This window comes from Phyllobates terribilis, unplaced genomic scaffold (genome assembly GCF_046119375.1).
Source record: "Phyllobates terribilis strain yellow unplaced genomic scaffold, ASM4611937v1 Scaffold_1__5_contigs__length_1240528914, whole genome shotgun sequence".
In the NCBI taxonomy this organism is placed as follows: Eukaryota; Metazoa; Chordata; class Amphibia; order Anura; family Dendrobatidae; genus Phyllobates; species Phyllobates terribilis.
In genome coordinates this window covers 261,031,711-261,056,621 of record NW_027362761.1, presented here as the reverse complement: position 1 = coordinate 261,056,621, position 24,911 = coordinate 261,031,711, and the positions used below count along the sequence as shown (strand labels likewise).

Sequence of the window (24,911 nt, the reverse complement as noted above, 5' to 3'; positions counted from 1 at the left end):
ATAAATGACACAGGGAAAAAGTATTGAACACACGAAGGAAGATAGGTACAAAAAGCCATGGAAAGTCATGTCACCAGCTGAAATCCATCAGTAATTAGAAAGCAATCCTGCCACTTACTGAAAAATAATGTCAGCTGGTTCAACTGATGGCATATAAAAAGGAGTCTCATTACCAAGGTGCCATACAAGAAACATCTCATGATGGGTAAAACCAGTGAGTGGTCTCAAGACCTAAGCAACCTTATTGTTGCAAAATATACTAACATTGGTTACAGAAGAATTACTAAATTCCTGAAGGTTCCAGTGAGCACTGTTTGGGCCATAACCCTGAAGTGGAAAGAACATCATTTCATTGTAAACAGGCCACAACCAGGTGCTCCCCGCAAGATTTCAGACAGGGGAGTGAAAAGAATTATCAGAAGGGTTGCCCAAGAGTCAAAGACCACCTGTGGAGAGCTACAGAAAGTCCTGGAATCAGTAGGTACAATTGTTTCAAAGAAAACTAAGTAATGCACTCAACCTCCATGACCAAAATGCATGCTCACCACGTAAGACTCCATAGCTGAACACAAAGCATGTTGAAGCACATTTAGTTTGCTCAACATTTAGATAAGCCTGTGAAATACTGGAAGAATATAGTCTGGTCAGATGAGACCAAAACTGAACTCTTTGGATGCCATAATACACCCCATGTTTGGAGGCCAAAAGGCACAACACATCACTGCCAAAACACCATACCAACAGTGAAGTTTGGAGGTGAGAACATCATGGTGTGGGGCTGTTTTTCAGCATACGGCACTGGCAAGCGTCATAATTGAAGGAAGGATGAATGGACAAATGTACCAAGACATTCTTGACAAATATCGGCTGCCATCTACCAGGATGATGAAGGTGAAACGAGGGTGGACATTTCAGCAAGACAATGATCCCAAACACACAACCAAGGAAACTCAAATGGTTTCAGAGAAAGAAAATAAAGCTGCTAGAATGGCCCAGCCAATCACCTGACCTGAACCCCAACAGAAAATTTAAGGAAGGAACCAAAGCTCAGTTCATAGAATGAGCCCACGGAACAGTCAGGATTTGAAGAGCGTTTGTGCGGAAGAATGGGCCAAAATCACACCTGAGCAATGCATGCGACTAGTTTCTCCATACTGGAGGCGCCTTAAAGCGCTCATCACCAACAAAGGCTTTTGTACAAAGTATGAAATAAATTTCTGTTAAGTGTGTGTGTTATCCATCTCAATCACACTATAAATGTGTGTGTGTGTGTGTGTGTGTGTGTGTGTGTGTGTGTGTGTGTGTGTGTGTGTGTGTGTGTGTGTGTGTATGGATGTATTTGCAAAAACAGCCCCACACCATATATATTTGCAAAATGATGTGCAACGCCAGTCTTGGTTGACCCCAAGGTTTCTAAGAGTGCTTAACAGTTTTAGTGCCATTTAAAGGGAACCTGCCAGCTGATTCATGCTGTCCAAACCACAGACAGCATAAATCAGACAGACTATAAACACAAATCTGTTCAATAACAAAATCGGTCTCCGATTTGCCCGTGGATGGATTCATACACAGCAATTTTTTTTTCCTAAAAACAACGCAGTCAAACGTTACATGAAAGTCCATACATTTTTTAAGAAATGTGCTACAAATAATGCTACTTGAAGTTTTGATTTTTTTTTAACCATTTTCAAAACGTCCGTGGTTTTGAAATTTTGAAAAAGAAATGAAAGTTTGTGGTTCTCCATAATGGCAGCGCGGTTTTTCAGATGAAACACTAAAAAGACCGCAGCGGCAAAGGGCTGCTGTGGTTAAAAGGAGCCTTAATTATTTTAATTGTTTGATTACAATTGATTACTTGCATGTTTTATACAGTTGTGGTTTTCTCCTACAAAAGGTTCATGGTATTAACAAGAAAAAAACAAACACCACACAACACAAACCATAAAAACCTTGTCGTATTCACAGGCAAATCATATGACCTACACTTGGTCAAAACTAGTGATGGGCGAGTGCGCTCCGGAAAAATGCTCGAGTTTGCCATTCACTTCCATTATGCTCGCTACTCGAACACATTCGAGCACCAAGCACTCGAGCATTTCACTGCTTGATCAACACTAGTCACGAGCGGCCGGTATCTGCAGATCTTGAAGGGTGGTGCTGTTAATGTCACATCTACAATATCGTCATACTAAGCAGTGTACTCAAAAAGAAGGGAACGGCGCTGCACATGGTCGGACATTAACAAAATGGAGACTTGAGTATAGAGGAGGGGTCTCAAACACGCAGCCCCTCCGGCTGCTTCATGCGGCCTGCAGACACCATATACCCCGATCGCGGCCCGGACTAGGAGCCGCCGACATCAGCGCTGTAGTGCAGTGTATTACCGCGCAGAGACCGACTCTCTGCACAGCAATACCAATGCCAGCCGCTGGCCTATCAGAGGCCAGAAGCTGACATCTGCGTCTCAGCGCGACGCAGAGGCATATGACGTCACTGACGCATGTCAGCAGCTGGCCTCTGATAGGCCGGCGGCTGGCATTGGTATTGCTGTGCAGAGAGCCGGTCTCGGCGCGGTAATACACTGCACTACAGCGCTGATGTCGGCGGCTCCTAGACTGGGCCGCGATTGTCAAGGGGTCTATGGTGCCTGCATGCTGCATGTGCAGAAGAACACAGAGGGAACGGAGGACAGGTGAGAAGAATCTTCTTTTTTTTTTTCTCTGTTACGTGCACTATGAGCACCTAGATGGGGACCAGGATGGGCACACACATTACTACAAGATGGGGACCAGGATGGGCACACACATTACTACAAGATGGGGACCAGGATGGGCACACATTACTACAAGATGGGGACCAGGATGGGCACACATTACTACAAGATGGGGACCAGGATGGGCACACATTACTACAAGATGGGGACCAGGATGGGCACACATTGCTACAAGATGGGGACCAGGATGGGCACACATTGCTACAAGATGGGGACCAGGATGGGCACACATTGCTACAAGATGGGGACCAGTTCAAAAGGTGTATAGAAAAAAAATGGTATCACTAAATATGTCACTTTGTCCTGCAAAGAATGCGGCCTCCCAAATTCAATTTTTTTCCGTGTGCGGCCCATATGCCCAGCTGAGTTTGAGACCCCTGGTATAGAGTAACAAGAGTGTAAATTTCAATCCACCATTGTTTATATCTACATACATCAATGTCTGGAGTTTTATATGCTCACCTCTGGGATAAGAAAACCTTCTTGCATATATTTTGGATCTATTGCTCTTAGTTTCTCCATGGTTTCATATTGACCTTGACATGACTTGAGCTTTTCAGAGGAACCAAGTGAATACTTCAGTAGAATAAGAGCCACGCGGAATATAATTTTGACACCTGTAACAAAAGGTCTCACTTATTAACAGGCCATTTATATATACTTTATTCTTAGTTTTTGGCAACTTTTTTTTCAATAATCACAATTTGTATTAAGCCCCTGCAGCAACACAGATTGACTCAGGCCCCAACTATTGTAGTGAAGCATCTAATGAGAGTGTGCAAAGGTCATTGTGAAGGAAGGAGGAGCAGGGTCAGCTGTGACATTGCCTATTGTGATTGATGGATCCTGTGTTATCTACTGTGTATAGAGGTGTTACCTGTCATTATCATCCTGCCTCTGCTGATAACAAGCCTGCTGAAAAGGCTCATTGAAAGGACAGGAAGTATGAATCTTAAAGCCCTAATTGCCAGTGTGAAAAATGCAAGATTACACATTTTTTAACCCCTTGCAGAACACTTTTTTGTTGCTTTAGATTTTTCCTCCCATTCTTCCAAGAGCCATAACACTGACCACCACTCCCAATGTCAAAATAGCCGTTTGAGGGTTTGGCATCATTCATTACTACAGCTGCTAACAAAAAAAAAAAAAAAAGTTCTGGAAAACAGGAGAAAAATTCCAACTATGGAAAAAACGCATTCCTTCCATTACTTTGTGGATTTTGTTCAAACAGCTATTGTTCTGCAGTAAAAATGACCTGCTGACATGTTTCTACAGGAGTAGTACAATTACAGTGATAACAGGTTTGAAAAGTTGGGATATCATTTTAGGGTAGATACGAAGTTTGTATCGCTTCTTATTTAATTTTTGACGGCATTATTGCAAACACAAAACAGCAATTCTTAAGTTCAAGTTGTTTTTTTTTCGCTTTAAGGCTTTTACTGTACAGGTTATTTGGATAGATCAGACTTTACGGACTCAGATATCATATAAAGTTATTTTTTTAAATTTTCTTTATTTTTTTGATGGGGCAAAAGAAGTTTTATGCAAACTTTTATATATTGTTTTTTTTTTTTCCTTTTGGGGGATTTGAAACAGAAATTGTCTAATTCCTTGTCATATAAACTGCAATACCACAGTATTGTTGTACACAGTGAAAATCATGGTCTGCTATGTAGACCATCCAAAGGCTAGGCTTGCTTTCACAGGAACACAGTCATGGCATGCACAGGGGCTTTTAAACCATCGGCACTCCGCGATCACATGGCTGGGAGCCGATGGTGCATAGAAGGCCGCGCCACCAGTACTGTCCAATTGAAATGCTACAAGCTGACAGGGCCATGAAATGCGAGCTGCAGGAGTGTTTGTAATGAGACACAACTCTGCTCTCTACTCCCCTCTCCCGCTTGTAGGTGTCGACAGTAAGACCAATGAGGAGAGCAGTGCCGTGTGTCATTACAAGTCTCACATTTCTCTGGGCGAGTGTTTTTATTTTCCCTTGCGCGACACATCCTGCTTATGATGGGTCAATATCATGCAGGGGAAAAAAGTAACTGTCACCAGAGACAAATCTGTTACCACCCCCTTTGTTGAAGCGGAGCGTAAAATCTTTAGTTTACAAGTCAATAACTGAGGTGAGAAATTAAAAAATATGTTTTATTAATCTCTACAGCCACTGATAAATGATGAGGCTAGTTTAACATGTTAAAAACTGGTGAAAGGTGTTCTTTAAAGGGGTATTCCCATCTCAGAGATCCTATCCCAATATGTAGTAGGTGTAATAATAATATTAGAAAATACCTCCAATTAGAAATGTAGTATAGTTCTTCTGATAGCTATGTCACTTACCCCATGTGCAGGGCATTGCAGTAGCTTAGGTATCCATGGTTACAACTAGTGATGAGCAAGTATGTTCAGTTAACCCTTTCGACAAGTATGCTCGGGCGAGTACCGAGTATCTTCAGCGTACTCGGTGATATATGTTTGAATCACTCCCGTGTGCATGATTTGAAACTATTTGACAGCTTTAATACATGTGAGAAATGTTTAAGAAACAGGCATTCCTCACATGTACTAAAGCTGTCAAACAGTCGCAAATCATGCACATGGGAGTGATTCAAACATATCACCGAGTATGCTGAAGATACTCAGTAGTCGCCAAAAGGGTTAACCGATACTCACTCACTCATCACTAGTTCCGACCACTCAGTGACAGTTAGTGGTTGTAACCATAAATACCTGAGCTGCTTCAGTGTCCTGCACATGGGGTAAGCAACACAGCTAATCAGAAGAACTCTGCTACAATTTTAATTGGAGGTATTTGTTAATTATTACACCTACTACATATTGGGATAAGATATTGGAGATGGGATTACCTCTTTAAGAGGTGCGTGGAGCACTGCTGTTGGAGGCAATTGCTGGCTATGTAACACAGCAAGCATCTGCCAGGCATGATACAGGTTCAGTTTCTAAGCTAACATGATACAGTGGAGTCTGACATTTGACATACCAGTATGTTTTGGGAAAGGGTTAATAAACAACATGCTGTGGGAAAAAAAAATGGCAAAAAATAAAAAAAATACACGCAACACAAAAACCTAATTTACACATTGTCACGCTCGGAGGATAGCTTCTCCATAAAGGCTGTGGACACATTTGACAGAGGAAAAAAGTTGTCAGATCTGGGCAGGAACTTTGATGGATTTGTCACATTTTTGCAAAAACACTCAGATATAGAAAGTGGTACAAACGCTCTGCAGCAAAATGGTAGAATTCTGTGCAAACGTGTACACAACCTTCAAATGGCAACTCAGGAGAGCGGGTCTTGAGCCACGTCATGCAGACTTTCTGGCGGATCCCTCCTGGAGCATGCTCCGCAAACCTGCCGCAAAAGAATGAACATCGTGCAAAGCACTGTAAAAACAACATTGCTGTGCACATCATGTTCAGCCTTTTGTCACTTAACTGCTTCATGGTTTTCAAACCCTAGAGCAGTTAAAAAAATACTAACATGTTCATTCTTGCTAGTTCTAGCTTAAATTATAAAGAAAAAAGACACCTGTAGTAGAGCTGCCACAAGAACAGCGGCAAAGCTGTCAGCGAATCACATTCAGGAAAAAGATCACCAATTTAAACTTTTTTCTGAAGCAAGTTCACCTAGCTAAATCTAGTGGTGTGCGCCGGTATCTTAGGGTACGTGCACACGATCAGTAATGGCTGCGGATTGGAAGCAGAACACTAACGTTGCGCGCAATCCGCAGCAGCCAGATGTTGCAGCATAATGGATGGGATTTGTAGGAATCTCATGCCCACTATGCGTCTCCGTGCATCTGCGGATCACCTGCGGACACGGATATGTGGCGCGTCTTCCAGGGCTGTGGAGTCCGAGTCGGTGCCCATTTTGGTGGAGTTGGTAAAAAAGGGCCGACTCCAACTCCTAAAATATATAATTGGGTACAGTAGTTCAATGCAGTTTGTGGGGAATATCTTTTCATAAGAATTTGGGAAAGTTCTGAAATGTCCTATAAATGTCTGTCCTATTCCTGATCTAAGGGTCTAGACTTTTAGCTGAGATGAATCTGTGCTACAGTAAATTTATCACTTAAACATGAGCCATGTATGAGGGAGTCGGTGTCATGGAAATTGAGGAGTCGGATTTGAAGGTTTGGCTTACCGACTCCACAACCCTGGCGTCTTTCCAGACCGCAGCATGTCTATTCCTTTTGCAGAGTCACTAGTCGACCCAAGAGAAATTAGATCAGTGCAATGAATTGAATGTGGTATGCTGCATTCAAAGCGCTGCCAATACCGACCATGTGCACATACCCTTAAAGCCTATTTTACACTCACTCCTGGTTTTGGCTTACAAATACTGAGGTAAAATACTGAATGTGTGAATGTGGCCTAAGGAAGAGAAGGTTTATTTCAGTCTGCTAGGAGCATTACCACTCCTTCATGGTCAACATATAGCTATCATTATGGTCACTACACAGTTTTTCAAACGATTTAAAATCTAGTTTTCTCCTTGAATCTTCTTTGATAATGTGCTAAAAAGACATCCTGCAAACCACCTTAGTTAAAAAATTATCTTGTTTTTCCCCTGGGAAAAAAACCAAGTACATTCATTTAAAGTGAAAGATTCATTAAGAGTGGTGTTGTGCACTTAATGAATCGGGCGGCTGTAGTACGATGCGCCTAACTCATTCAAGAGCCATGCTCCTCTGGCAGAAAATGTCCTCCAGTCAGGGACCGGAGTACATTCTTGAGCAAGTTACACCACTAAAGTGTAGAAAAATCCAGTCCATATTGGCATTGTTGGCCGGGACAGGCAAGAAAACCCACAATATTTAAACACAACTTGTGAGGTGTTTAATGCCAGAATTCTTTCTAATGAACAGCCCACTGGTGCCTCCCTTTTGTCTAACTTGCGGTCCACTGCCTGTTGTCAAGTGTAATCCGTCACTTGCAGAGACAGACAGATTACATGAAGCGGGGGCGGGGAAGGGTCTTTATTTTTCGGCTCTGAGAATGCATACAGGAACAACAGAGGTGCAGGTTTTCAGTTTGGGGCAGGCAAGTCATTGGACAATGGCAGGAGATATAGCACCACCATTTCTCTACAACAGAGGCTGTGAGAACACACATACTTGAGCATGCAGAGCTGGTTAAAGTGAGAAAAACTAAAATAAGTTGTGTGTGTATGAAACGGACTTAAAAAAGGAGTGGTGAACACAGACAACACATGCTGACATACTGTAACCAAAACAGACAGCTCGTCACTGCTCCTGGCAGGACATGTAGAGGCAGGCTGCACCGCGCTCACACCCTGGGATGAGTAACTGCTCCCTGCAGCAGAACCTGCCTGATTAATAAGGGCACAGCACACCTCACACTGAGCTGCCACCTCACTGGGAATGCCCTTTGAAACCCTCCTAAGTAGGTGAGATGAGTTCATGCCCCAATCTTGAGTCATAAGAAGAGGGTTACCATTCATCAAGTACACAACATTGCCATCACACATCATATTATATTGAGCACAGTACATCCAAGACCTGTAATACTGGTTATTAATTAACTGTACAACTTCAACCAAAACCATGTAATTTAAAGGTTTCTTCCACAATGTTTCTTCGCCCGACAGCTTCCTATGGGTTAAAAATAATTAAAAAAACAGCCGTTATTTACCCTCTGCTGCTCCAGTGATACATTTCTGCCAATGCCTTGGTCTTCATTCATAGGCTGCAGTGGTAACACGTCTACAGTGCACATCACTGCTGCAGCCAATCACTGAGCTCACCCAATGTAGAAAGCATGAACCGCCAAGTTCAGTGATTGGCTGCAGCAGTGACGTGCACTATACTCATGACATAACCCCTGCAGCACGTGAAAGACCAGAGCAGCGGCCGAGAGGCATACTTGGAGAAGTGGAGGGCAACTGACGGCTCTTTTTATTATATTAGCCTATTGCTAGCCGGTAGGCTAAAGAAACTTGTCTGGAAAACCTCAATTATAGTTTTTGACCGTAATTCTCACAGCTATGGAGGAATGGAGTCATTTATGTCAATTAGCACACAGACACACAGAGGAAAATGGTTTGCATATTGTTTATCAAATTATTCTTCACCAGGGTGGACGACCAACTCTGCCAGACAATCACTTGTAACGCTGATGATCATTTGTACGTGGCAAACATTCCCCCTGCCCTCAGAGGTCTCCTACTAAGCCTTCTCCAAAAGAAAAAAGTGCCATGGAGTCTTCTCGTTTCTTCTACCACTTTATTTTAGCAATTGGTGGTTTTCACTATAGTCAGATCCCCGCTGATATTGTGGAGTTCTCAATAAGGTCTTATGTCCTCCATGTCTGTAATCCTTTAATCTGAGGTGTATGTCCACTTTAAGGCTAACCGTCAATTAAAGCCCGATGAGTAGGGACGTGGTAAGGCCATCTGTACACACCCTGGATGGTAGCAGAGAGCAGCATTTGGATTATATGAGGCCACACTATCCAGATGCTGTATTACAGATGTGTACAACTCTGATCCATGACACGGCCATGTGTATGAAGTCATTCCCGTCTCCAATATCAGATGCGTTCCACAGCGTTACAATATGACCACCATCAGGGCCAAAATTACCTTCCATCATTGTCCACCATCACAACTATTATCTCCCACAGGGCTTGTTTGCGTTAAGTAATAACAGGCCAGGAACGCAGCCCCCGCTACAATACGTGCTCAGCGATGATCTGTATCACAGCGATGCTCATAAAGTTCAACTATTCTATCTTCTTAATCTCTTACCTTTGATGCCATCATCTCCACCTTATACTATTAGGACCGCTCATAAAAGTACAGCATCATCCCCCTACCCACTTCTGAGTAATGGCAAGCACTGTACCAGAAGCCATCATCCATAATTCTATTCCACACCAACTATCTACCCACACAGCCAATGATCTATCACGTCCCCTTTCCATCGCAGCCACGCACCGGCAATGCGCGCTTCAACCCCTCACCCCTATTGAGGTCAACCGTATACAACACAGCAACAATTCCAGCCAGTATAAGCTGCAGATTAGCACAAACCTTTATTCTCCTTTTCTGTAATCTGGAAGGCAGAATGATTATTACAATTGAGGAAAATCATTCGACATCTGCTGAGTGTAACCACTAGCTTTATTTCACAAAGATGGGACATGGTGTTATCAGATGACTTCCCAGCTATGTTAATGTACACAAGCCACCACCATCACAAAGAGTTAAAAGGTCTTAAGTGTAATGTAACATGAGATCTACATGCAATAGATTATTATATATGATATACAGTACAGACCAAAAGTTTGGACACACCTCATTTAACCCCTTAAGCCCCGAGGGTGGTTTGCACGTTAATGACCAGTCCAATTTTTACAATTCTGACCACTGTCACTTTATGAGGTAATTACTCTGGAACGCTTCAACGGATCCCCCTGATTCGGAGACTGTTTTTTCGTGACATATTGTACTTCATGATTGTGGTAAAATTTCTTCGATATCACTTGCGTTTATTTGTGGAAAAAACGGAAATTTGGCGAAAATTTTGAAAATTTTGCAATTTTCAAACTTTGAATTTTTATGCCCTTAAATCAGAGAGATATGTCACACAAAAGAGTTAATAAATAACATTTCCCGCATGTCTACTTTACATCAGCACAATTTTGGAACCAAAATTTTTTTTTGTTAGGGAGCTATAAGGGTTAAAAGTTGACCAGCAATTTCTCATTTTTACAACAAAATTTACAAAACCATTTTTTTAGGGACCACATCACATTTGAAGTCACTTTGAGAGGTCTTTATGACAGAAAATACCCAAAAGTGACACCATTCTAAAAACTGCACCCCTCAAGGTGCTCAAAACCACATTCAAGAACTTTATTAACCCTTCAGGTGCTTCACAGGAATTTTTTGAATGTGGAAGAAAAAAATGAACATTTAACTTTTTTCACAAAAATGTTACTTTAGACCCAATTTTTTTTATTTTCACAGAGGTAACAAGAAAAAATGGACCCCAAAATTTGTTGTGCAATTTCCCCTGGGCACGCAGATACCCAATATGTGGGGAAAAAACACTGTTTGGGCGCACGGCAGGGCTCGGAAGGGAAGGAGCGCCATTTGACTTTTTGATTGTAAAATTTGCTTGAATAATTAGCGGACGCCATGTTGTGTTTGGAGAGCCCCTGTGTGCCCAAACATTGGAGCTCCCCCACAAGTGACCCCATTTTGGAAACTAGACCCCCCAAGGCACCTATCTAGATGCGTAGTAAGCACTTGGAACCGCCAGGTGCTTCACAAATTGATTCGTAAAAATTAAAAAGTGAAAAAAAAAAAACACTTTTCATTTTTATGAATCAATTTGTGAAGCACCTGGGGGTTCCAAGTGCTCACTATGCATCTAGATAGGTGCCTTGGGGGGGGTCTAGTTTCCAAAATGGGGTCACTTGTGGGAGAGCTCCAATGTTTGGGCACACAGGGGCTCTCCAAATGCAACATGATGTCCGCTAACAATTTGAGCCGACAATTTGTTAGCGGATACCATGTCGCGTTTGGAGAGCCCGTGATGTGCCTAAACAGTGGAGCTCCCCCACAAGTGACCCCATTTTGGAAACTATACCCCTCAAGGATTTTATTAAGGTGTATAGTGAACATTTTGAACCCAGAGGTACGACACAGAATTTGTTTACATTAGGTCATCATATTGAATAAGTTGTCATTAGTCTTGAGCGCAAGTGCTCGCTACTTGAGTTTGCATCGGGTACTCAGGTATCCACCATGTACAGCGTGTGCTCGAGTGACATGCTCGAGTCCCTGCTCCGCATGTTTCACGGTTATTAGACACCCAAAAAAAAACATGCGGGGATCGCTCGTGCATGGCAGGCAATCCCCGTAAAGTTTATTTGGCCGCGAAGCATATGGGGCAGACTGTCGAGCATGTCACTCAAATACCCACGATACTCAATGCATACCAGAGCACCCGATGCAAACTCAAGTAGCGAGCACTTGCTCTCAACACTAGTCGCCATATCGTCATCTTTTTTCTTACTTTTGAAAAAAATCCCAACCCCAGCCCTAACCCTAGCACAACCCTAACCCTAGCACAACCCTAACCCTAGCACAACCCTAACCCTAGCACAACCCTAACCCTAGCACAACCCTAACCCAGCCCTAACCCAAGAGTTTATTTTTGACGCCGTTCCTCGTGCAGTATAAGTGATTAGACGACTTTATTCTTCGGGTCGGTGTGATTACAGCAATACCAGAATCATATGGGGTTTTTATGACTGACAGCTGTCACACACAAAAAGATGCATTTTTTGTAAAATCTAGTTTTTGCATCGCCATATTTTGAGAGCTATAATTTTTCCAGATTTTGGCAGACAGTCATGTGACGGCTCGTTTTTTACGGGATGAGTTGACGTTGTTATTGGTGCCATTTTCAGGCACGTGACATTTTTTGATCGCTTTCTATTCCGATTTTTGGGAGGCAGAATAAACAAAAACCAACAATTCAGGAATTGTTTTTTTTTTTTATTCTGTTCCGCGTGTGGTAAAAGTGATAAGGCAGCTTTATTCTTCGGGTCAGTACGTTTACAGCGGTACCACATTTATATCGTTTTTCTATGTTTTGCACTTTTACATAATAAAAGCAATTTTATAGAAAAAAAATATTTTTTAGCATAGCTTTATTCTGAGAGCTATAACTTTTTTATTTTTCGGCTGATGGAGCTGTATGTCAGCTTGTTTTTTTGCGGGACGAGATGACGTTTTCAGCGGTACCATTTTTATTTATATTCGTCTTTTTGATCGCGTGTTATTCCATTTTTTATTTGGCGGTATGGTGATAAAGCATTGTTTTTTGCTTCGTTTTTTTTTTTTACCGTGTTCACTGAAGGGGTTAACTAGTGGGACAGTTTTATAGGTCAGGTTGTTCCGGACGCGGCGATACCAAATATGTGTACTTTTATTGTTTTTTTTATAATAATATTTATTGATGGGTACATTATATTTTTATTTTTGGTGGATTATTTTATTTTATTTTTTTTTTATATTTTTGCAATTTTTTTTTTTTTTCCACTTACTGACAGTTTTTATATTTTATTACTTTGTCCCACTATGGGACTTTCACTTTTTTTTCTCTGATCGCCTGCATGGCACAGGAATGCAGCACCATCCCTGTGTCATACAGGCTATCAGCGCTGCACAGTGAGAAGATTGTTTGGAGATGCACTGCGCATGTCCAAACAATCTTCCTGCTGTCTGGTGACCCGGATGTTGTCATGATGACATCGGGTCGTCATGGCAACACCCGGGAAGCCTTTGCAGACAGCGCTGGAAGCCGGAAGAGGAGGTGAGTATCTGCGATCACCTCCCCTTGTCCCCGCAATGCTGCGATTGACTTCGATCGCAGCATCGCAGGGGTTAATGTGCTGGGAGCGGTGCAGGACCGCTCCCTGCACATAGTACCGGGTGTCAGCTGTGACAATCAGCTGACACCCGGCGGCGATCGCGCCCGCACAACCTGTGTGCGCGCGCGATCGCGATGACGTACTAATACGGGTCTGGCTCTTAAGTCCCAGGGCACAGACGCGTATTAGTACGTCAGATGTTATTAAGGGGTTAAAGATTTTTCTGTATTTTCATGACTTTGAAAATTGTACATTCTTTGGAAGATCCAATTAATACCTAGCCCTCACATTTTTAAGTGAGCTTTAAAAAAAACAAAAAACAAAACAAAACAAAAACACCTCTTTAGAGAGGATTATCACCTCACTGCACCAATCTAACACCCCCCTCCCCACCGCCTTGATTTTCCTCAGAATCTGATCCCTCCACCTCATCTGTCTCCACATCATCCATGCACCCAATAGCACTTGGTAACTGTACTTATTCAGATACTGGCTGGTGACCGGATCATGCAGCTTTATATCATAACCCCCATTTATTATAGTGATGCCTGAACCATACATGACGAGCACTTTTACCTATTGTGTCCCCTCCCTCCCCCATTTCCATATAGATTGTAAGCAGGACCCTAACTCATCTAACTGGTGAACTGTGTGTACATGTCCCAGCTTAATTGTAAAGTTCTGCGCAGTATGTTGGCGCTATAGAAAAAAAAATCATCATCATTCAATCGGTTATGGACTGGTCAACCAAGGGAAGAACAAACAAATTCTTGGGTAATAAAACCTATTTACCTTCACAAAAGAACATGTCCCACACACGCAAGACCGAGCTCCAGGGAAGAGTCCGTGAGAACGCACACATGAACCATTCAGTCATGTATAAGATCGGGTCAATCTTCTGCTTACTCAGATGCTTGTAGGCCACAGGGGACACCTTCCGGAGCAGTGAGAACAGGATCCGTCCATCCAACTGGATTGCTTCCTGCAAATATTAAATCCAAGATGCTATTTAACAAACCATTTTATTTTCATGCGAACACAGACATTAGATTGGTATACTTGCAGTATTGTTAGGTTATGGGCTAACTCATTCATACTCTGATGGTTTCAAAAGGTGGGGTAAAGTCTGATGGGTTAGGGGAGCGAGTTCTCAGGGCCACATATAAACCCACCTCTTTCGGAAAACCTACAATGACAATAACCATGCTGCCGCCATACTGCCATATCAGCAGTTTCTACTCTCACCTACAGTACTGTCTCCTTCCCACTCCCTGTAGCCCTCGCTGGAAGGGCCTTCTACACAATTATACCAGTCTGTCACTTATCAAGGTGCCAACGAAATCAACTAAACCTGGCAATGTATTATTAATAAAGTTGAGCAAAAAGATTTACAAGATCACCGAACCGGAGCTCTGCAAACATCTACCTTGTACCTCTTATGATTAGTAGATCCTTCTTCATATTGTCCTATAGATTACTCAGCCTAGACAAACATGGACGTGGTGAAACACCTATAGCTTGTAGATATTAAAAGTACATCAGTAACACTTCTGCTAAAAATCATTCTTCTGGGGGGGAACTCCGCACTCAACTCTAGACTGGCACTTATATCCTATTAAGTATCACTTCTCTCAGAAGCCTATATGCCCTCAATAGCGGCTAGCTAAAAGCTCACGTTTTCCACAGGGAGATGGCAGTAAGCTGCTGCCAGACACATAAGATGACTGATACATTACAGTAAAATCGGCTGAACTTAACTTTAAAAGGAACAGGTCATCAAAAAATTACCCATGGTTTAAAATTAGGCTTTTCAATTTTATAGGTTTTTTTGTTTGATTTTTAAATGCTGACTTTTTTGATTTTCCAGATCACCATCTACATTAAAAAAAATATATGGGCGACTAAGCGCAATAATAGCCTCATAATTAAAGTTCTTTTCAGCAGTCGTATGGAGATAAGCAGCAGTAGACTACATCCGATCTTATTCTATTCTATAGATTTTCTTGTCATGCTCTGATCCAGGTAAAAGTCATTGTTAGGGGAAAGGGAGAAGGTGAGAGGTGACATCACCTATTGGGAATGGAAGATACTCTGTTACGTCTTCAGTACAGAACATGAAGTGTTACAGTCTAATATAAGGCTTAGCAGCCACTGTGAAAATTGCAAGATTTCATTTTTTTAACATAGTGATATGAAAAATTTTATCAAAAGTTAAAAATAAAAACATTTAACGAGAAAAAAAATAAAATAAACACTTTCCCTTTAAGAATGGAATCTCGGTTAAGTCAGTTATGAATTGTATTTATATGAGACTGTAGATCAGGGATGTCAAACTCAAACACACAGAGGGCCAAAATGAAAAACTTGGACAAAGTCACGGCCCCACGCAGCCCTCCATACGGAACAATGGGCCCCACACAGAACAATGGGCCCCACACAGAACAATGGGCCCCACACAGAACAATGGGCCCCACACAGAACAATGGGCCCCACACAGAACAATGGGCCCCACACAGAACAATGGGCCCCACACAGAACAATGGGCCCCACACAGAACAATGGGCCCCACACAGAACAATGGGCCCCACACAGAACAATGGGCCCCACACAGAACAATGGGCCCCACACAGAACAATGGGCCCCACACAGAACAATGGGCCCCACACAGAACAATGGGCCCCACACAGAACAATGGGCCCCACACAGAACAATGGGCCCCACACAGAACAATGGGCCCCACACAGAACAATGGGCCCCACACAGAACAATGGGCCCCACACAGAACAATGGGCCCCACACAGAACAATGGGCCCCACACAGAACAATGGGCCCCACACAGAACAATGGGCCCCACACAGAACAATGGGCCCCACACAGAACAATGGGCCCCACACAGAACAATGGGCCCCACACAGAACAATGGGCCCCACACAGAACAATGGGCCCCACACAGAACAATGGGCCCCACACAGAACAATGGGCCCCACACAGAACAATGGGCCCCACACAGAACAATGGGCCCCACACAGAACAATGGGCCCCACACAGAACAATGGGCCCCACACAGAACAATGGGCCCCACACAGAACAATGGGCCCCACACAGAACAATGGGCCCCACACAGAACAATGGGCCCCACACAGAACAATGGGCCCCACACAGAACAATGGGCCCCACACAGAACAATGGGCCCCACACAGAACAATGGGCCCCACACAGAACAATGGGCCCCACACAGAACAATGGGCCCCACACAGAACAATGGGCCCCACACAGAACAATGGGCCCCACACAGAACAATGGGCCCCACACAGAACAATGGGCCCCACACAGAACAATGGGCCCCACACAGAACAATGGGCCCCACACAGAACAATGGGCCCCACACAGAACAATGGGCCCCACACAGAACAATGGGCCCCACACAGAACAATGGGCCCCACACAGAACAATGGGCCCCACACAGAACAATGGGCCCCACACAGAACAATGGGCCCCACACAGAACAATGGGCCCCACACAGAACAATGGGCCCCACACAGAACAATGGGCCCCACACAGAACAATGGGCCCCACACAGAACAATGGGCCCCACACAGAACAATGGGCCCCACACAGAACAATGGGCCCCACACAGAACAATGGGCCCCACACAGAACAATGGGCCCCACACAGAACAATGGGCCCCACACAGAACAATGGGCCCCACACAGAACAATGGGCCCCACACAGAACAATGGGCCCCACACAGAACAATGGGCCCCACACAGAACAATGGGCCCCACACAGAACAATGGGCCCCACACAGAACAATGGGCCCCACACAGAACAATGGGCCCCACACAGAACAATGGGCCCCACACAGAACAATGGGCCCCACACAGAACAATGGGCCCCACACAGAACAATGGGCCCCACACAGAACAATGGGCCCCACACAGAACAATGGGCCCCACACAGAACAATGGGCCCCACACAGAACAATGGGCCCCACACAGAACAATGGGCCCCACACAGAACAATGGGCCCCACACAGAACAATGGGCCCCACACAGAACAATGGGCCCCACACAGAACAATGGGCCCCACACAGAACAATGGGCCCCACACAGAACAATGGGCCCCACACAGAACAATGGGCCCCACACAGAACAATGGGCCCCACACAGAACAATGGGCCCCACACAGAACAATGGGCCCCACACAGAACAATGGGCCCCACACAGAACAATGGGCCCCACACAGAACAATGGGCCCCACACAGAACAATGGGCCCCACACAGAACAATGGGCCCCACACAGAACAATGGGCCCCACACAGAACAATGGGCCCCACACAGAACAATGGGCCCCACACAGAACAATGGGCCCCACACAGAACAATGGGCCCCACACAGAACAATGGGCCCCACACAGAACAATGGGCCCCACACAGAACAATGGGCCCCACACAGAACAATGGGCCCCACACAGAACAATGGGCCCCACACAGAACAATGGGCCCCACACAGAACAATGGGCCCCACACAGAACAATGGGCCCCACACAGAACAATGGGCCCCACACAGAACAATGGGCCCCACACAGAACAATGGGCCCCACACAGAACAATGGGCCCCACACAGAACAATGGGCCCCACACAGAACAATGGGCCCCACACAGAACAATGGGCCCCACACAGAACAATGGGCCCCACACAGAACAATGGGCCCCACACAGAACAATGGGCCCCACACAGAACAATGGGCCCCACACAGAACAATGGGCCCCACACAGAACAATGGGCCCCACACAGAACAATGGGCCCCACACAGCAATGGGCCCCACACAGAACAATGGGCCCCACACAGAACCCCCAGGCCCCACCTACAGAACAATGGGCCCCACACAGCCCCACACAGCCCTCCATACAGAAAATGGGCCACACACCACACAGAACAATGGGCCCCACAACCCTGCCCCTCCACTACAGAACAATGGGCCCCACACAGCCCTCCATACAGAACAATGGGCCCCACACAGCCCTCCATACAGAACAATGGGCCCCACACAGCCCTCCATACAGAACAATGGGCCCCACACAGCCCTCCATACAGAACAATGGGCCCCACACAGCCCTCCATACAGAACAATGGGCCCCACACAGCCCTCCATACAGAACAATGGGCCCCACACAGCCCTCCATACAGAACAATGGGCCCCACACAGCCCTCCATACAGAACAATGGGCCCCACACAGCCCTCCATACAGAACAATGGGCCCCACACAGCCCTCCATACAGAACAATGGGCCCCACACAGCCCTCCATACAGAACAATGGGCCCCACACAGCCCTCCATACAGAACAATGGGCCCCACACAGCCCTCCATACAGAACAATGGGCCCCACACAGCCCTCCATACAGAACAATGGGCCCCACACAGCCCTCCATACAGAACAATGGGCCCCACACAGCCCTCCATACAGAACAATGGGCCCCACACAGCCCTCCATACAGAACAATGGGCCCCACACAGCCCTCCATACAGAACAATGGGCCCCACACAGCCCTCCATACAGAACAATGGGCCCCACACAGCCCTCCATACAGAACAATGGGCCCCACACAGCCCTCCATACAGAACAATGGGCCCCACACAGCCCTCCATACAGAACAATGGGCCCCACACAGCCCTCCATACAGAACAATGGGCCCCACACAGCCCTCCATACGGAACAATGGGCCCCACACAGCCCTCCATACAGAACAATGGGCCCCACACAGCCCTCCATACAGAACAATGGGCCCCACACAGCCCTCCATACAGAACAATGGGCCCCACACAGCCCTCCATACAGAACAATGGGCCCCACACAGCCCTCCATACAGAACAATGGGCCCCACACAGCCCTCCATGCAGAACAATGGGCCCAACATGGGGTTGGTGGTTCTGGTCTTGTAGGCAAAATATAAATCATCCTGCGGGCCAGGTTTAGCCCACGGGCCAGAGTTTGGCACGTATGCTCTAGGTGCTGTATGATCAATAGTACTGTACATTTTAGTGTCCAGGCAATTGAGACTCATGTGGAAGATTGTCAGCTATGTAAAGTAAAACAAATACATTATCAATAGTTTCCTAGTAAATGCTTATTAAAAGATTGAGGAGCGGTTTAATAATAGGCAGGAAGGTCTTGGCAGCCTGTATTCATGATAAATGAAAGTATATTAAATATTAATTCCAATAGTAAACGATTAACCGCAGAATATTTCCATCTCTGCCCAATAAAGCTCAAAATTTGATTTAAGACACTTGAGGGTTAGCTGCATGAATAAGACCAATATTTTAATAAACAAACATTGTGATTTTATGATGAAAAGCTCTGATTATTATATATTAGCTATTAATGGGTTCGCTGCTCAGGAGTGCGTCGCTCCCCTGCCACCTGGCTTGCTGCTTGATAAGACCATTTGGACCACTGGCATAGTTGTGGTGCTGGCCCAAACTGTGCGCTCACCAATGCGGCTATATGGAGGCAGCTTTGTCTCTGCAGAATCATAGAGGAAAGTCAGATGATCGGGAGCTAAAAGTACGCTTGAGCAATCCGGCCAGCTTCCGAGTGGCACTTGCAAGTGCTATTAAAAGGAGCCTGGAAGCACTTGGTTTACTGGTCGTTACCCTAGGTTACCGGCCACCAGTGCAGCTAGATCGCAGCGGCCAGTAACCTAGGCAAAGAGCAATACACAATTCAAAATCCATCTGTTCTTGCCAAAGTTTTTTTTTTTTTTTTTTTTTAGTAACAAGCAAATCCCAAAGTTGCTTGTTTTTAGGATGTGATTAACCCTTTAATACATCATTCTTCTGTGTCAATACTGACACTATCGGGGCTATAGAATTGTTGGGAGTTAGAATAAGAAGGCCCTGTATGTAATCACTTAGTGCTTTCTAAACTAGCATTTACCAAGTACAATTGTTCTACAGGACCAGACTATTCCAGGGCTAATAAATGGAAAATAAGGAAACCACTGAATGTGAGCATGATCCCTGGATTACTGGTCCCCATTCAGAAAACATTTATGGCATATCAAATTATCTATAATAGGAAAGAACCTTCAATAGTTGCGGACATCAAGCCCCAAACCACCCAAGCTTTGTTTTCTCCACCAAGTGGAATGTCTCTGCTGTACCCCTCGCTCATCCCTCTCAGCAGGGACTGACCAGGGAGCGCTTCCCTCATGAATACAGATGACTTATGACTACGCTCGCTCGGCTTCCTGGCCTGCACTGGAATAGAAGTTACTCTGTATGCAGGAAGGAAAGTATGAAGAAGTGACGATTAAACAGCAGAACCTTACGTGAGGTCTGAACCCCTAGCTGCTCTCTGGTTTTGTACCTGGAGTAAAGTATGACAGCATCCCTCCTAGCCTACAGACTGGAGAATAGTAGACTAAAGTGGACTGTATACTGGTGACCATTTATATGTGTAACCTTCTAAGTGTTCTCACTGCCCCTCACACAGGGCAAGATATAAAGTGCATTTATAAAGAGAAGAAAAAACAAAAAAGCTACAGGCTCCCCTCACCTAACCTACAGAAGAAGCTTGAGTCTCTGTGCCAGCCACAGGACTATTCTACACTACCCTCCTTTCTCCAGGCTGATCTCCTACCGTGGGTCTCTCCATGGTTGTGTCTGAAGGACGATTACTGCAGCTTTCAAAATCTTGTCATTTGGTAGGAATGGAGCCAGGACCCAAGGGTGGACACGTGTGTGGTGCAGGTGGCCTACTAGTTGGCCACCACTGTCCTACATTAGCCTCCATAAAGTCAATTTAGATAGAAAGGAAAAAATTGAATAGCTTGTGACCTTCTTCTAGACTTCTTAGATAGATCTGATATACTGAGAAATAGTCGAACCTGATGAAGGCAACAATGTAGGTTGCATCAAACTTGTGAACTCTGAACTACATTTACTTAGGTCAAGAAAAAAAATAAAATCTGTAAAGCGCCTGTGAAACAAACCAGCTCAAAAGTTCCTTCTGTTCTTACCAGTTTCTCACTGTAATAACCCGGCAGGTATTTCTCACAGATCTGCACCAAACACCAGAATGCTTGCTGTAGAGGAAAGGAAATCTGTAAGACTGTGGAATCCAAGGTAATGAATAGCATTGCTGCAGGCCATGTTACTCTACTTGCCTCTGCTGGCATATGCATAAGCAGGACAGCTGCAATAGGGGCCTGGGCTTGACAGTATCCTTCATCTGGCCGGTACAGAGTGTATGCTTTCAGTACCCTAAAAAGATCTTGTTGACTGTGAAGACAAAACTTCATCAGATTACATTGCTCCAGCCCATGTCTATCTGATTTACACTGATAAAATTATTTTTGTTGCCGCATTCTAAATAATATTGACCTCTCAATACAACTAGATCCAATGGGCAGCATAGAAAAAATGTTTTATGCTATATAAAACCAAAAGCTACAACAATAAACCAATATAATAAAATACGTCATAGGAAAGCATTTCCAAGTTCTGTTCTTCTGAGAAGTCAGTGGAACACATATGATCATCTCACTAATAAAGTGATCCTAGACAACGCTTATTTAGGACTGTCAAATGATATTCAGACTTCTTACACTTCTTCTGACAAGACAGAGAAGTATTCTTTAAGTTAAGTGGAGAAGAATCATAGAAATATTAGGAAAAGTTATGAATATGTCTCCCCTCCCCAGGGGAAAAAAAAAATAAAATTGTAAAATATTTCAGTAACCAATTTAACATAAACCGGCTAGTGTCAATGAATGGGTTACATTTTGGAAGTATGCAGGTCTCTACACAGTTGGCAAAGAGGTATTGTAATTATGCAGCACTTAAAGCTCAGTTCTAAAATAAATGTGGCATCAGGCCATTACATGATTTCAGAAGTTTGCTGTCCTCCGGCTCTCAGACCTAAATCAATAACCTGAGCAAAATGTGGTTACATAGCCAGGAAAATCCTGAATAATGCACAACGGACAGCTGCCAATAATACAATATAAGAAGCCACGTTGTTAACTTCAGCATTCCAAATGGCAGTTATCTACAGTAAACATCCGCTTACGAATGGAAACCAGATCCAAGAAGAACTTACCCGTGACCACCTCGAGCAACAAACATTTCATGGAAAGGAAACTGCCTGTGAAGGTCTCTTTCTATGATGTCCAGCCATTTAGGATCACCTGCCATTGAGTCCAGCTCCTGAAAGAACTGGAAAGTTTTAGTGTTGGCTCTAAATGGCTTCATAGAACTCTTAAAAGGGGTTCTCCGAACATGTGATAAAAATGGCCTCCGTTACAGATTTCAAGCTACAACCTGTCCTAGTCACGTGTAATGACAGGTTGCAGTCTGAAACACTGCTTGAGACTTGTCAATAGTTAGAGGAGTAGCATCATGAGCAAATTTACCTGATCTCACAACTCAGCCGTGGACCATGGCTGACAGGGAAGTTGGGGGGGGGGAAGAACAACAACACTCCTCTGTTCTCATTTGTAATCCCACTCTGCCAAGTCAGTCTGACAGCTTTACAGCAGGACAAGGAGACTGGCTAAGCACAGTACAAATCTGAAACAAAGTGGGTGGTGGTGGTGGTGGTGGTGGTGGTGGGGAGGGGGAGCTTGTTGTGCTCAGTCCTCAGTCAGAAGTTGTGTTTTTTCAGTCAAGGATGGGATGCAGCTTGAAATATGTGACAGCAGCCACTCTTATCACATTCTTGAAGAAACGCTTTAATATTATTTCCAGTCAGACTTACAGTAAATTTGTTGGAGTTCTGGTCCATCTTTACCCTGCTTCCTGAAAGGTACTGCCAGGCACGGCCACGAAGCGCAGGTGGTATGCCCTTCTGACATCTCAGCTTTATCTGCCCAAAAAAATAAGAAATTCCAAACTGGCAAAAACTTTAAAGGGAACCTGCCACCCGATTCATGCTGCCCAAAATGTAGGCAACATAAATCAGAGCCTGGCTGCATGACTGCAACCAGGTTATAGTTCTCTCTCCATTTCAGAGAAAAATATAGTTAAAAGATCTATCCAGGGACCATATCTGAAGAGGACTGACCGGCCAGCTCTTCCCAGCGCTGCGGCAGGTGATTTAAAAGGTCTTTCCCTCATGTGTACATAAGAGGAGACTTATCAATCACCTGAAACAACACAGGGAAGAGAGCCAGGGGCAGCACCAGACTCCAGAGAAGAATATACAATCGTGCAGCTAGTCTCTGATGAACGCTGCCTGTGGTTTGGCAGATGACCAGTTCCTTTTAAGAAATTCTAAGCATAGTAAGAAACATTACCCAATGCTTCCATTGACTAGTCATATTACTTACAGGTGCATCTCACTAAATTAGATCATCAAAAAGTTAATTTATTTCAGTTCTTCAATACAAAAAGTGAAACTCATTATATAGAGTCATTACAAACAGAGTGATCTATTTCAAGTTTTTATTTCTGTTAATGTTGATGATTATGGCTTACAGTCAATGAAAACACAAAAGTCATTATCTCAGTAAATTAGAATACTTTATAACAGCTTGAAAAAGGTTTTTTAAAATCCAAAATAATGGCCTACTGAAATGTATGTTCAGTAAATGGCGTGGCATGGAGGCGATCAGCCTGTGGCACTGCTGAGGTGTTATGGAAGCCCAAGTTGCTTTGATAGCAGCCTTCAGCTCATCTGCATTGTTGGGTCTGGTCTCATCTTCCTCTTGACAATTAACCCCATAGATTCTCTATGGGGTTAAAGTAAGCAGAGTTTGCTGGCCAATCAAGTACAGTGATACTGTTGTTTATAAATCAGGTATTGGTACTTTTGGCAGTGTGGACAGATGCCAAGTCCTGCTGGAGAATGAAATTATCTCCAAAAAGCTTGTCGGCAGAGGGAAGAATGAAGTGCTCTAAAATTTCCTGGTAGACGGCTGCACTGATTTTGATCTTGATAAAACAGAGTGGACCTACACCAGCAGATGACATGGCTCCCCAAACCATCACCGATTGTGGAAACTTCACACTAGACCTCAAGCAGCTTGGATTGTGTGCCTCTTCACTCTTCCTCCAGACTCAGACATAGATTTCCAAATGAAAATTGGAACTCTGGGACCTTGTGGAGTGTGTCAATGACTGCCTTCTGGACATCTGTAAAGTCAGCAGTCTTTCCCATGATTGTGGAGCCTACTGAAACAGACTAAGGCAGTGGTTCTCAACTCCAGTCCTCAGGACCCACCAACAGATCATGTTTTCAGGATTTCCTTAGTATTACACAGGTGATGCAATTATCAGCTGTGAAATCCTGAAAACATGACCTGTTGGTGGGTCTTGAGGACTGGAGTTGAGAACCACTGGACTAAGGGATCTTTTTAAACGATTAGGAAGCTTTTGCAGGTGTTTTTTTTTATAAATTATTCTAATTTACTGAGATAATGACTTGTGTTTTTATTGGCTGTAAGCCATAATCATCAACATTAACAGAAATAAACACTTGAAATAGATTACTCTGTTTGTAATGACTATATAATATAGGAGTTCCACTTTTTGTATTGAAGAACTGAAATAAATTAACTTTTTGATGATATTCTAATTTTGTGAGATGCACCTGTAGCTGGGAGCACTGGGGAACGCTGCCTGCCCACCCCACTGTGGACAGGTAATTGAAGCAGATTATCTGATGAAGAGCAGACATGGCGTCTGCAAAAGTT

At 44.2% G+C, this 24,911-nt stretch overlaps 1 protein-coding gene across 2 annotated transcripts in view; it reads right to left on the bottom strand.

The window, feature by feature from the left end:
- Positions 1–24,911, bottom strand: part of TBC1D10A (TBC1 domain family member 10A) — a 60,925-nt gene that overhangs the window by 4,210 nt on the left and 31,804 nt on the right. For both annotated transcript variants that reach the window (XM_073671466.1, XM_073671476.1), the window contains 6 exons: positions 22,976–23,083; positions 22,319–22,425; positions 21,380–21,498; positions 21,237–21,298; positions 14,003–14,192; positions 3,236–3,390 (listed from right to left, as the gene is read on the bottom strand). In XM_073671466.1, coding sequence (XP_073527567.1) covers positions 3,236–3,390; positions 14,003–14,192; positions 21,237–21,298; positions 21,380–21,498; positions 22,319–22,425; positions 22,976–23,083 — 741 coding nt within the window. The remainder of the gene's footprint in view (positions 1–3,235; positions 3,391–14,002; positions 14,193–21,236; positions 21,299–21,379; positions 21,499–22,318; positions 22,426–22,975; positions 23,084–24,911) is intronic.